The sequence below is a fragment of the Triturus cristatus genome, chromosome 11, assembly GCF_964204655.1.
Source record: "Triturus cristatus chromosome 11, aTriCri1.1, whole genome shotgun sequence".
NCBI lineage: Eukaryota > Metazoa > Chordata > Amphibia > Caudata > Salamandridae > Triturus > Triturus cristatus.
Window position 1 is genome coordinate 881,748,433 of NC_140594.1, and position 15,012 is coordinate 881,763,444.

At 48.7% G+C, this 15,012-nt stretch overlaps 1 protein-coding gene across 1 annotated transcript in view; it reads left to right on the forward strand.

Moving 5' to 3' along the window:
- The window catches only part of VEPH1 (ventricular zone expressed PH domain containing 1), a 1,846,458-nt gene that overhangs the window by 1,702,279 nt on the left and 129,167 nt on the right, over window positions 1–15,012 (forward strand). Inside the window, exon 13 of the mRNA XM_085634750.1 lies at window positions 295–431. Within this exon, the coding sequence (XP_085490876.1) occupies window positions 295–431 (137 nt within the window). The remainder of the gene's footprint in view (window positions 1–294; window positions 432–15,012) is intronic.

The window sequence follows — 15,012 nt, forward strand, 5'->3', positions numbered from 1 at the left end:
GATGCAATGTTGAGAGTTGCGTTAAGCTACTCTTGTGGTAGTTATCACACGTTCTTGTGAATATACCCCAATGTATTTAAAAATAGATTCATGATTTTTAAATTGATCTTTTTCTTTGGATTTTGTTGCTTTCATGTATGACAAAAATCAATATGCAATTTATGTAAACTGGTTTTAAATATTTTTGTTTGTCGGATGTTTTGGTCTATGTTTTTAACACGTGCAAACATGAAAAAAATAATGTGCTTCTGAAACAGCAGTAAATGCATCTGGACACTTTTGCTGTCTTTTCAGTTGTTCATCAGGGAGGGCAGCCTTTGATTGAAGGCAAGCTTAAGGAGAAGCAGATTCGATGGAAATTCATCAAACGGTGGAAAACACGCTACTTCACGCTGGCAGGCAACCAGCTCCTCTTTCGCAAAGGAAAATCTGTAAGTTAGTCATAGAATGCTAATTACATGCATTACCTACCTTCTTCTTGATTATAGTTAAGATTTTAATTATTTCCTTCTCTCTGCGAATTCCTTTATGTTTTCTTTGCCAAGGATTTGCTGGCCGAGCTTCATAAGGTACGTAAGTAGTGAACATAATCTTGATAAATGAAAGTAGGCCAATGGGCTAAAGACGTGAAATACCAAGCAACTCATAAGCAATCCATCACATATGTCATGATTTTTTACTTTTGCCTTGGTATTTGTGTTTTTGTGTTTGGGTGTTATTATTATTATTATTATTATTATTATCATCATCCTCAGAATAGAATAAAAGTATTTGTCTGATTTGTTAAAACTCTTACAATACGCAATGAGATCATAACAGTCATACACACACCTTATGAATATTCAAATAACTAATACGGTCATACACGAAAATTATTAATATCAGTTATCAATAGTGACAAATCAACTGAATAAATTAAGATAGAGGAAGTGCATTTGGAGGTCGTGGATATTATAAAACCAAGTAAATATATATATTTTTTAAATGAAAGTGCTTTGTACAGTGCTGACTTTTGACATAAAGCCACTTCATAGTGCTTGCAGGTTAATATAGCCTTATAGCCCGCCGTAGTGGGCTATACCGGCTATTAAATGCCCACTGCAGCGTTAAAGGCCAGAGCCGAAGGCGAGGGACTTTAACAAAGCAGAGGGACTTTAAAAGCCTGTATAGACCTGCTACAAAGGGCTATAAGCCTATTAGAACATTCTGCCACTAGAGGGCAGAATGTTATAACAAATAAAACAAAGCCTTCAGGGAGCGCGAGGGGATTGAAATCCCCTCAGGGTCCCTGAAGCCTTTGTTTACAGCCAAAGCTGTGAACAAAGACACATTGGAATGTTGGAGCTCCGGGCTTATACCAGCCATTATAAGCCCGGAGCACTCCATTGTTTTTAATGGAGCTTCCAACATTCCAATGTTCTAATATAGCCTTATAGCTCGCCTTGGTGGGCTATACTGGCTATTAAAGGCCCGCTGCAGCGTTAAAGGCCCGAGCCGAAGGCGAGGGACTTTATCAAAAGCAGCGGGACTTTAATAGCGGTATAGCCCTGCTACGAAGGGCTATAAGGCTATTAGAACATTCTGCCACTAGAGGGCAGAATGTTCTAACAAATTAAACAAAGGCTTCTCGAAGCTCGAGGGGATTTAAATCCCCTCGAACTTCAAGAGGCTTTTGTAAAACATTGGAATGTTGCTCTGCGGGCCTTTACCGGCCCGTAGAAGCATGGAGCACTCCATTGTCTACAATGGAGTGCTCCACATTCCAATGTTCTAATTGTCATTAGTTCCATTTTACAAGGCCCCTCCATGTGTGTTAGTTGAAGCATATTGATGGAGCAATAGAGTCCACAGGTAGATCTTCTCTGCCTGCGTCTGTGGAGGATATATTGCGTGTACATGGTCCATGTCTCTTTATAAATTCGGCTGATTATGTTGCTGCCAAGCTGAGAAGTCAAAGTCTCATCAAGAGACTTTTCACCACATTTCTTTTGATAGCTGCAATATTTGTTTGAGTCTCCAGGTCTTGGCCTAAAGAGTTGCAATTATCTGTCCCAAGAACACAATGTAATATTAACCCAATATTTTAGGGTTCACATCTGGTAGATCTCCTCAGACCCAGAAGGAAACAGACTTTTTGGGAGAAAAGAAAAACTGGCAGTTGTCTCCCACTTCTCCCACTAAGTCATGCTTTTGAGAGCTTATATTTGCATCATATTACAATTTCTACTGTACGACACTCAAGTGTCCATTTTTTTTCCAAAATATCTTCGCTAAGTGTGTCCTTTATCATTGTTATACTCCACAATATTCATTTTTTTCCTGTACAGTTCTCACCTAACCAGAAATAGAGCACTTTCTACATGCTACCAAGGAAAGCAACATAAAAGTAATGTTACTTAATATTCTACAGAGCCATGCGGCATCCATCTTGGGTCTGAAAAACTAGAAGACCATGGAATTCCCTCTCAGGCTATGCCAAATTGGAAGGATTTTTCTGTATTTTTCGTGTTCCTCATGCTCCTTTCCCTTATCGAAACAATTGACTTTAGTACTGTGAAAAAGTGGTTTATTAACTTGGGAGGGGTTAACCTTAAAAGCTTAATAAAACACTAACATGTCAGATTGGAATACAGTTTACTTAGAAGCTGTTCATGCTTATTACAAAAGTAGCAAGTACTTTCCTAGCGAATTGCATGATATGTTGAATCAGCAAAAAAAAACATTAGCGTTAAAAACATAGCACAACAAAATTCCCTAAGTAATTTAAAAAAATTCAAGAAAAAATTAATAATGATTTGAGGAATCGGAGATACAGATTTAAACAAACATTGGCATAGCCAATAGGTCTCGCCTTTGGGACCTTATAAGTGTTTAGTTATCCAGCACAATATCCTTGGTGCAACAACATCAAGTGTTGCATGGCTAAACACTTATATGGTTCCAAAGACGAGACCTATTGGCTATGCCAATGCTTGTTGATTGTGTGATCAATATGATTTGACATGTTGTTTTTGTTGGAAAGTCTGCGTTTGTGATCTCACTAATTCCATTTTTTCTTGTTGGTCAAGTGTCTAAGATTACAGTGTTCAATTTGTCGCACTTTATGGAGCATCATTTCCAAAAAGCTGCTCAACCCATCCTTCTATCTTGTAAGAGGCTTGTCCAATTCAGATTATGGGAGGTTTAGACTATTTCTGTATACTGCTTGATTCTTTACATAGTTTCTGACTGTTGAGAATATGGGTTGATTTACAAACAATTCCTGAAAGACAGAACATAGATTTGGGCTGTATTCCTTCAATGTAATTCTGCCTCATGTATGCACTAATGACAGATACATTTAAAACACAAATACTTAAGATAAAATACTTTAATATTGAATATATTTTATAATGAAAAACTGTGCATTTTCAAAAAGAAAATCCCAACATTAAAATGACAGTTCTACTTTGGCTTTTTTCCTTAAGGCTTACATTTAGCATTAGACTTATGGCGAGGGAGCACGACTAAGATTAGTTTTAGAGTTGCCATTAAACTCAAGATAAGGACTGGAGCATTGCATAGGGTCAGACAAACGGTGAATATTAGACTTATCAGGGTGAGTATTGGAATTATAGGTTTATCAGTCTTCATTGATTATTTCTGTTTTATATACATTTCGGACCTACATTTTCGAGTTTTAGTAATATCGTCTGCAAACATAGCTATAGACATTTGGGAATTTTGTTTACAATATAAGAAATTTTAGGCATTACAGTTTAGGTGTTGTGACCAAAAACACTCTATCCTGCGCTCTCAAAATTGTGCAGGACACAGGAGGGCATCTGTGCAAGGGCCACACAGGAATAGACAGACCCTGCTAAGTCACAAAAGATATACTGGCAGTGTACTAAGTGTAGATCACCTATGCCAGACTACCAGGACTGATACATCCACACAGCATAATGGAGTGCATACTTGTGCTACAGTCTGAAACCAGCTCGACAATCATTTCCTTGATAATTATTGGTTTGTAAAAAAATCTTTTTTAAGGGGTGAAACTCCATCCAATCGAGATCCTTACGGTTACATAGCTTGACAGTGACAAAACATTTACGTCGCCGCAACTTGCCCTATCACTTAGATTGCTAGGAAAGGTGGTAGAATAGAAAATCAGAGAGATCATGGGTTGTGGTGTCAGAATATTGTCTAAAATAGGCATCTAACTATTGTTTACAGTACCGCCCTAGTGAAGTTAGTAAATAAAAAATCTGCACTCAATGGGGCGATATTTTTGTAAACGATATTTAGCTCATGATGTGTGCCTCGATTATATTTCTTATTAGAATATTCTGACATGAGGCTTCTCTTGGCAGGTAGAGATATGTGCATGTCGAATTAAAAGCTTTTGTGAAGGTGAAGCTCATATCTTCATGTCTTTGTAAATGTGTATACCCGCCTGAAGAATTGCTGTGAACATATAGGGCTTTCATGCCTGCTGGGGTACTTGAGCGGCCGCGAAAGTGAAAGTGATCGCGATCAAACATCAAATGAGGCGTGCGCACCCGCGCACATGCACTGTAGCTCTAGGCTACAGTGGTAGCACTTTTTTGAGCCCTCACAAAAAGTCTCGCCAGGCCAGCGCATGCGCTGGGTGAGGCGAGACCTAAAAAGCACCTGCCCATAGGACAAGTTTAATAGTCAGTTAGGCATTACCCAAATATGGCCATGAAAGGCTGTTCATGAATCAAAAAATGAAAATAAGAAAAAACTACTAGCAAACTGTTCAATCTCACTGAAGATGGGATGATGGAGACAGATTTAACTACCTGCTCCGCTGGTAAAGGTAAGTGTTTTCAGCCTTGCTGGTTCTCTAGTAAGGGGTTCCAGTCACAGCTTGAAGGGTGAGACAGACCTTACTGACCCTTCCAGGGTTGGCTTTAGGACAGTGCACTGGGTGCTGACCTGTGGAGGGGGCGCTGATCCCGGGAGGGTGCTAGTTGAGCAATAACTTATCATTGGAGAGATGAGGGGCACTTTGCCTGGTGGTAGGGAGTGAATCCGGCGAGGAGGTAATGGGGGTTCCAAAAATGATTGGTGCACCGGGCGCCACCAGCAGTAAAGCCGGTCCTGGACCCTTCTTCCTGCTACACTGAAGAATCCCAAATTCTTGAAGATGGTAAACAGTATCTCCTGGTCCCTTACCCCCAACCCCCTTAAAAAGCTTCCAGAGAAGTCTTCAGAGGGCCAGTCCTCTCTCTGGACAGGGCTCCCATGGGGAACAGTGCAGTCCAATCCAATTTGCCTGTTGGTTCTCCCACACCGGATGGAGAACTTCCTCAGCCTCATGTATACCCATCGGCAGTACAGCAAGCAGTCTGGCATTAGGAGAACACTTGCAGTCACTAGGTGTAAGAGAGGAGTAGGTCACATGTCAGTTTTCTTCACATGTAAGCTGCAGGCAGCAAGCAGACTTCCTCTTCTGGGCCCTACAAATGCCCAGCTCTGAGGAGTGCTTTTATTATCCACCGCACTAGTCAGTGATTGATATCTATACCTAGTTATTGCTGAATTCCTGCCAAAGCTGAACTCTTTGTTTTAGCCCTTTCTATCCTTCTGAGACATATCTATAGAAAATGGCAGAAGTCCCATCACAGACAGCCCATGTGCCCTCCTGGAAACAGACCCGTGGAAATGAGGGACTGCCCCAGTGGCGTAACACAGGTCCCCGCAGCCCGCGTGGTGCAGGGGGGCCCCCAAGCTCCAGGGGGCCCTCTCAGCACACTACTCTGGCAGGAGAGCTCCTGATCGAGTTCAGAGGGGGCCCCTCCAAGTGCCTTCCAGGGGGGGGCACCTCAATTTTTCGTTATGCCAGTGGACTGCCTCCTTGATGACCCGGAAACAGCTTTCCCTCCTTACTGCTGTGGGCAAATAAACATGTATGAGTAAGCTCTTTAGATTAAAAAAAAACTTCTGTCACTTCTGTTTTATTTTGCCATCTCAATGGAAAAACAGGCAGACCCCTGCGTTGGGCTTTTCTGATGCCATCTGTTCCTGTCTCTTCCCAAATATCACATCACAGCTAAGTATTCAGTCATTGCTCCACAGCCATTTTCCTGCCATTGCATATCTGTGGAATGTTTCCTGGCAACAGAACTCCGCATTAGGCTGCTAATGAATGCCACTGAGGAACAGGGAAGCCAACATCACTGGGTTAATCACTGCAAGGCTTCCAGGAAGCACAAGGTATGGTTTTCAAAAGTTAAAATTTCACTACAGATATCAGAAACCACATAATTGGATTTTTGATCAATTCGTAAAAATAATATTTTAGTTTGATTCTAGCACTTTTCTGGCCGCAACAGTAAACAGATTTTCTTTACTATCGAGCTTCTGTATGGAAAAAGGCCACTTTTCTTACATAGTGATAATTGGCTTTTGATAGCTGTTCACTGGAGGGACATAAGCGTCTTTGATAGTTAGCATTTGTTCTACTTTTCATACATTAATCATTCTTCATTACTGTATGCACACATGTCATACTGGAGGGCAACTAAGCCAATGTATTAAAGTAGTATTTCTATATGACATAGCATGTTTTTCTTTCATGTTACTATAGTTGTTTAAAAAGCAGCCAGGCAGGGCCCAATGGTGTCTCAGAGGAATCCCGTTTTAGTCATGTATGTGGTCGGGGTAAATATGCACTGCAGATGACATGTGACATGTAACTTTCCTGCCATATGTGCATTTCCTGTGCCAACTTACATCGCTATGCTAGAAAGTCGAATACTTGAAAGTCAATAGGATATGAACAATGTTATCTTATGTTTATGGAAACAGAGTATATGCACTGTGAAACTAAATAGCAGTACCACGGTGCACAGAGATATAATGTTATGTTATGTTACTGACTATTTCTAAAACCCACGTTCACCAGGCGGTCTCTTGGCGCTAGGTAGCTGATCGGCCTTCCTCCACACTTATTGGTAAGCCTGTCTAAAGAGCCATGGCTTCAGGAGTTGTCTAAATCTAGTGTAGTCAGAGGTGGTCCTAAGGTCCAGGGGCAGTTATGGTATAGATATTGTTATGTGGATATGGTGATGTGGCTTTAATTGTGTATGGTGGAATTTCACCTGCGAGTGGAATTCTATCTATTGTTTGAGACGATCGTTCCATGTATGGCAGTAATTGTGATTGCTTCACCATCCACCTCAGCTCCAAGTCCTCCTACAAAAACTAAGAAGCACATTTTTTAATATTTCATGCAGCACAAAGCAGCAAGCTACCTGGCTGAGCTGCACAGTGTGACAGGACAGGAAAGCGTTGTATTTATATCATACAGCAGATTCCTGTCCTTTCCTTGCACTGGCCACTCTTGGCTGCCTAACGCCAATGCAGGCACCCTTCCACCATGGTGCAAGGGTGCCTGCATTGTAAGCAGGATTGTTTTGTGCAGGAAGGTACTTTGCTGGTTTTTTTGCACTATAATAAAAGAAAATTACCAATGGAGTCTGCTGCTCTTTTCCTGTTGGTGGCAGTAAGCCGCCCATTCTGAAACCTTGTTTTCGCCCTGGATTGCCACATCACAATGGAAGAAAACACAAATAGGCCATTATGGTTTATGTAGTACACAGGATTGTAAACCAAAACCAATTGTTCTCCTAGCGGGTTTGAGTGAATAGTTTAGACAGGTTGGCCAGCCTTGTTGGTAAGCATCCGTGTTAATGCACATCAAGCAAGGGAGTCCACTGGAGCACCAGCGGCACCAGCTCCTAGCCAGGCCGCTTCCTTCCCCACAGCTGCTCGACGTTGTTGGGCTGGACCTTATGCCCACCACACACTTCAGTGCAGTGCAGTACTCTTTCCAGCCCCCCCACTCCCCCACAGTGCTACCTACTGCCTGCGCCTCCTTACTGTGTCCAGTCTCTGTAGGAACAGTGGCAACAGCCAGCCGACAATTTCTGGGTTCAGCATACAGCCTCCTGTTGGAGAAATGAGGGAGTCAGTGGGGGCAAGTTCACTGGAGTGCTGGCCTCGAGAGACATATTGGCCGCTAGCTAAAAGGGCTGAGTAGGTGCATTGGCGAGAGCGTGGGTGGCAAAACCAAGCCCACTCAAACCGTTGGGTACCAGTACTGGCACTATTGCTCGCTCCTGCTCACTTTGTCAAGGGACCTACAGGGATTGGGGTGAGCTGCTGCCCCTCCAAGGCGCCTCCAGGTCCCAGCCCCACACTTTGCTTCGATCTCCCCGGATGCTTGGCTTCTCGCTGTGACTAACGGCATACAGACCGGCATGCTACTCTCTGACGCTGATGCGGTACACCAACAAACCACTAGCTCTCTTGCTCAGGTTATTAATGCACAAGGTACAAAAAAACAATGTGCAGCATCTGAACTGAGTGAAGAGAGTTTAAAAACATTATGCTGATCAACATTGCTGACCTGCTCCATCCTATGAAGTAAGAGATTCTGTATGGGTCTCTGTTGGACTTGGCCCTTCTGGCAGGTTCACCCCCGAGACTTTTTGCTTAATATTGTGACTTGGTGTAATGGATTTTGGTTTCTGCGCACTTTACCGCTGTGTCTCAGGGTAAAGTGCGTGCGTGTTGTGAGGTTGGCCTGCCCTCCCATAGGAATGCATGGGGGAATGTATGTGTCCCGGTAGTTCCTGATGCGTGGGGTGTGCAGGCCCGTGTTTGGTATGTGCGGACTCGTGGGAGTGAATGCTGCGCGTTGATGTGTGCAGCGTGCATGTACCTGGTGTGGAAGTGCCACTTCTAGAAGTGGGCACTTCAGTGTGCAGTCTGAAATGTGTGGCTTGTCTGGCGATTGGCTGGTGAGGTCAGGTGACGGACTAGGGAATTCCCCAGAGTCAGGAGGAGCCACCCAGTGGTGAATGGGGAGTTAGCATGTTGATGGCTGGGGAGGAGTGTACCTGGGTCCTGAATAGGACAGGGCTTCCCCCACACAATGCTGGCGCCGGCCCCTGTGGTGCGTCTAATGACCCTAGCCCTGCCAGTGAATAGGGAGAGGGGCTGAGCAAAACAAAGTGCTCAGGAACCTGTTGGAACTGGTTCGCCCCTTCCCTGCACCTTAGACAAAGGATTTGACTGTATAAAAATGGGGCTGTGTCCCCACAGAAGTTGTTCTCTTGCAGGATCCACTTGAGGGGGGGCCTGCTGCTGCTGGGCGCCAGGAGAGACCGCCACTGGGGACTGCCTCCCTGCTGGAGGGCCCTGTGAGCTGGCTCTGGGCCCAGCCTTTGCCCCCTGCTCTCTGAAGGACCTCTTTGTTGCTGAACCCTGCTTGCAGCGCCTGGGAGCGCTTTTTGGACTTCCTAGCGCTGGGCGCGCTGTTTTGCTGGACCTTCCTTTGTTTATAGCGCTGGGAGCGCTGGTTTACTTTATAGCGCTGTGAGCGCTTGGGATCCGATAGCGGGTGCCCACTCCGCGATCCGGACGGTGTCTGCCAAGTTCGGCGGGTGCCCACCCCGCCGTTGTGCTCGCTGGCGAGGGAGCCTACCCCTCTCATTTGCCAAGGAATTCACCGCCGCGGCCGGGCTTCAGCCGGAAGTCAGGCAGGCCTGGGGGCGGGTCCCGAGACGGAAGCAGGAAGCGGACGGGAGCCTACCCCGCGCTCCTGTGCAGTGAAGATCCAGGCGGGAGCCTACCCCGCGCTGGACCCGAGCGAGGAGAAGTGCGGCCGGAGCTGGTGCGGAGGGGGCGCGAGGCACATTGTCGGTGCCTGCCCCTCCGCGTTGCAAGGAAGCCTCGGCGTCCGCCGGGAGGAGAGACAACGCGGGAGTCCCCGATCAGCCCGGTGAGTGTGTAGCAGGGCTGGGGGACTCCGCGCATGCGCTGGGGGTGCGGGGGCCGTGTCAGAGCCCCGTGAAGGCTCCAACGTTGCCTGGCCGAGTAGTGGCCACCGGAGCGGCCCCAGAAGGCAGTGGGCTGCTCCAGCGTGAAGGGCACCCTTCTTTCCGAGCCCCGTGAGGCTCCAATGACGGGGGCATTTCTTGTTTAGAGCCTGCGAGGCTCTTGGTGGCATTTCCGGCTGTCTTGAGCCCACGAGGCTCCAAACGAAGGGGAGCACGATTGTTTCTTGAGCCCAGTGAGGCTCCAACGTTGTGCAGAGCCACGAGGGCTCTAGAGGGCATATCTTTAATGAACAGAGCCCAGAGAGGGTTCCAGAGGCACGCAGAGTGCCTGAAGTTCGTTTTCCAGCTGCCCAGCACTTAGTGGGCAGCTGCCACGTTTAGGTGGGGGACCATTCTTGTTTTAGTCTGCGCAGCTGGCGCAGCTTGACTGAACGCAGGGCGTCCTTGCCCCTACCAGGCCAGTTGGCCCAGGGACTGCCGCAGGTGGTGGCTCATGTGGAGTCTTGCGCAATTGTTCCTACGTGCACCTCTGAATGTGTGTTGATGCATCATGTGCCATTGCTTTTACACCTCTGAATGTTTTTAGGCATCATGTGTTTTTCCTTCCATACACCTCTGAATGTGATGCATCATGTGTAACGTTCTATTACCCCTACAGGTATTGTGATACGTAGGTGGTTGTTGCTTTCTCCTAGTACAGGTGGTGCTAGTGAGGTTCTAGTTCCCTGCGTGACAGTCTCCTAAAGTAGTTAGGGTTACGTAGGTGGTACTTCCCCGATACCAGTAAGTACTGGTTGTGTGCTATACATATTATTTTTGTGCTACAGTGATTTTATATATTTTGTGTGCTAAATATCTAAAAAGTGCTAATTGCTGACAGTGGTCCAGGTGGCCCTGTCTTGTACATAATCCCTTGTAAATTCTACCCGTGCCTGTTGGCACATTGTAAAGTGTGTATTTTTATCTAATGTGTTGTGTATAATACAAAGGTTATTTTTATAGAATACCTTGTGTGGAGTTTCCTTTGTGGTGGGCCTTGGGTGTTGTTGCTGGGTGCGCGCGCAAACGCTTTACACATCGCCTCAGAGATAAGCCTGACTGCTCGTGCCAAGCTACCAAGGGGGTGAGCAGGGGTTATCTTTGGCGTGTAATTTCCTTGCCCTGACTAGAGTGGTGGTTTCTGCCTGGCTTTGGCGCAAGCCTTAGCCAACCAGAAATCCCAGGTCTAACATTGGTGATCAGCGGTGGGATTTGGACTTGCGTTTGCGCTGTACCGCAGCAGCGACTGGCTACACCACAAAACTCTGCATTAGATAAATCACATTTTAGGGATTATTGTTTTGAAGTTCCTTTATTTCTTCTCCTGAAGGTATCATTGTGTAATTGTGTCCAGTACATGTGTCCCTCGCCCTGCGCCCAGAGTTTGGTACCTGTGTCACGTGGTGGTCAAGTTGAGGGATCAGGGGTGGTAGAAACTGCCTTACCAGTCCGAGGGGAGGGTTGTGTGTGGATGGTGTGTGGGGCACTAGACAGTGAGTGTGAGTTCTCCAGGATAGAGAGCTCACTGAAACCTTTTGTGAATTGTGTACTCCTGTGTAGCTCCGACCCCCAGGTTCCTTGTGTTGAACTCTTCTCAGGAACGTCCGCCAAAATGGAGCCTGCTTTTAACTTCTGTAGTCTGTTTAGGTACAGTAGGTTGGAGCTGGTAAGGTTCTGTGAGGAGAGGGACATAGAGGTGGGTGAGTCAGATACCCAGTCCAAACTGAGGGACAACCTGATCCTTTGGCAAAAGGATGAGTGGGAGCGAGAGCGCAGTGAGGAAGATAGGGCCCGGGCCGCACGCCGAGAGGGTGGTGGGTCTGAGGGGAGCCCTGAGGAATCTGAGGAGGAGGAAGGTTACCTGACAGGGACGCCAGTAGAGAGTGAAGACCCCATAGATAGGGAGTCCCTTGCTGGGTCCAGTGTCAGGAGCAGCACCCCATCCCTTTCCCTGTCCCCAGAGGAGTGGGTAGATAGGAGGGAAGAGAGGGAGCATCAGCTGGCCATGGAGAAGCTCAGGTTAGAGCATGCCTGGGGGATGGCGCAGCTGACTATAGAAGAGAAAAAGCTGGAGACCGAGAGGGTCTTAGCGCAGGAGAGGATAGAGGAGGCTGAGAGGGCCTTCGCCAGGGAGAAATCAGCGCTGGAGAGTAGATTATCCCCTGCGCGCAGTCGTAGTTTTCTGGGCTCCCCAGGGAGGGTTGAGTCCAGTGGTGGCAGCGAGATAGATTTCAGTATAGGAAGTCCCAGTTCCCCCAGTCTGGTACCTAGTTCCCGAGAGGAGGAATGTAGGTTGAAATTCAGAACCAGTAGGAAGCTGTCTCACCAGTCTTGGGAGAAGTTTTTGGATGATTGCGATAAATCACTGACTGAGTGGGCGAGGGCCAGCCCGGAAGGTGGTTATTGCGGACTATTTGGTCTGGTTATTAAAGAGCAGCTATGCCGTAGTCTTTATCCCGGATTGCGCCAACACCTGTTGGGGTGTGACGCCTTAGATGTTTGGGACCTTGCAGAGGAAGCCGACCGTTGGGAAAGGGCCCAAGGTTCGCTAGAGTCATTAGGGTGTGACTCCAAAAGTAGTGGTTCAGGGATCTTCCAGCCCAGCGTGGTGGGAGAAGCTCCGTGTAGCCCAGCTAGGTCCCAGTATAGCGAGGAGGGTGTAGGGGCTTACGGCCTGGCTCAGTGGAGCGGGAGTAAGTGGGTGACTGGGGGTCCCCAGACGTACGAAACCCTGCCTCAGGACTTGGGTGGTTTCATGAGGGAACACCAAGTCGGGGACCTAGGCTGTCCTGTTAGCCCATTTGAGGAGGATCACCTAGTGAGTAGAGGACCGGGAGCGCCTGTAAACAGGGCTCCTGTGGTTCTAGTGTCTGGCAGTACCGCTCCAGTAGGGAGGGTACAGAAGTCCAGCGAGAGGAGTGGCATGGGGCTGTGTTCCCCGGTGGAGGAGCCAGTGGGTCAGAGACCAGCCGGGAGGGCTGAGTCTCCTAGAAGTGACCATGGCGACTACACGTCTGGCCTGGGGGATCTTCGCGCACTGTCAGGTGGACAGGGGACGGGAGATCTGCGCCAGGCAGACGGTCATGCAACATATGAGGCATATGTTACTCTCGGGGGGATGGTGTGCAAATCCCCAGAAGTCCTGGAGTGCCAGACAATTATTCCACCGAAGGTTCTAGACCAGAGGTTGGAAGGCCAGGTTCAGGAGCAGCCTGACCTGAAGGGTCTGACTACTGTAACCAGTGTCCTGACCGGTTCTTCTTCCAGAGGGACCGCCCCAGTTGGTAGGGAGCAGGACTCTGGAAGGGGGTGCAGAGGGTGGGAGAGCCCACCTCTGACCCCGGTGCAACCTGAGGGGTTAAACCCTAGGTTGGGAGACCAGTTCTCAGGGAGGGGTCCTGAGCTGGTTGGTGAGTTATGTTACGGGGTCGCCTCTCAGAGGAAGAGAGGGCGGAACCCTAGGAGAAGAGGTAGGGGGAGGAGAGCCTCACCCGTGACTTTTGGTCAGTCTGAGGGTACGGACCCTAGGCTGGAGGATCAGTGGCAGTTTAGAACTGCCCTGATGAGGGGTAGAGTGGAAAATGGTCACTATGTGCCAGGGGTTACTACCCCCCACTCTGTGGTTAGGCCAGGACCAGTGGCGCCTAGGTGTTCTAGGGCCTGGTCCTGGCCACGGACAGCTGAGGAGTACCAGGGGGGTAGCCCAGTTGGTCCGCCGAGTTTTTTCAGAGGAAACCCTGTGAGTTCAGAGTGGCATAAAACCGGAGAGTGTCCCTGCCGTTGCGGGCCTGCGTCCGTGTTTTATCGCCCCAAGCAGGGGAGACCATCACGGTGGTGATTGGTCTACCCTGCGTTTTGGCTGGAAGGGGGTCGTGTTGGACTTGGCCCTTCTGGCAGGTTCACCCCCGAGACTTTTTGCTTAATATTGTGACTTGGTGTAATGGATTTTGGTTTCTGCGCACTTTACCGCTGTGTCTCAGGGTAAAGTGCGTGCGTGTTGTGAGGTTGGCCTGCCCTCCCATAGGAATGCATGGGGGAATGTATGTGTCCCGGTAGTTCCTGATGCGTGGGGTGTGCAGGCCCGTGTTTGGTATGTGCGGACTCGTGGGAGTGAATGCTGCGCGTTGATGTGTGCAGCGTGCATGTACCTGGTGTGGAAGTGCCACTTCTAGAAGTGGGCACTTCAGTGTGCAGTCTGAAATGTGTGGCTTGTCTGGCGATTGGCTGGTGAGGTCAGGTGACGGACTAGGGAATTCCCCAGAGTCAGGAGGAGCCACCCAGTGGTGAATGGGGAGTTAGCATGTTGATGGCTGGGGAGGAGTGTACCTGGGTCCTGAATAGGACAGGGCTTCCCCCACACAATGCTGGCGCCGGCCCCTGTGGTGCGTCTAATGACCCTAGCCCTGCCAGTGAATAGGGAGAGGGGCTGAGCAAAACAAAGTGCTCAGGAACCTGTTGGAACTGGTTCGCCCCTTCCCTGCACCTTAGACAAAGGATTTGACTGTATAAAAATGGGGCTGTGTCCCCACAGAAGTTGTTCTCTTGCAGGATCCACTTGAGGGGGGGCCTGCTGCTGCTGGGCGCCAGGAGAGACCGCCACTGGGGACTGCCTCCCTGCTGGAGGGCCCTGTGAGCTGGCTCTGGGCCCAGCCTTTGCCCCCTGCTCTCTGAAGGACCTCTTTGTTGCTGAACCCTGCTTGCAGCGCCTGGGAGCGCTTTTTGGACTTCCTAGCGCTGGGCGCGCTGTTTTGCTGGACCTTCCTTTGTTTATAGCGCTGGGAGCGCTGGTTTACTTTATAGCGCTGTGAGCGCTTGGGATCCGATAGCGGGTGCCCACTCCGCGATCCGGACGGTGTCTGCCAAGTTCGGCGGGTGCCCACCCCGCCGTTGTGCTCGCTGGCGAGGGAGCCTACCCCTCTCATTTGCCAAGGAATTCACCGCCGCGGCCGGGCTTCAGCCGGAAGTCAGGCAGGCCTGGGGGCGGGTCCCGAGACGGAAGCAGGAAGCGGACGGGAGCCTACCCCGCGCTCCTGTGCAGTGAAGATCCAGGCGGGAGCCTACCCCGCGCTGGACCCGAGCGAGGAGAAGTGCGGCCGGAGCTGGTGCGGAGGGGGCG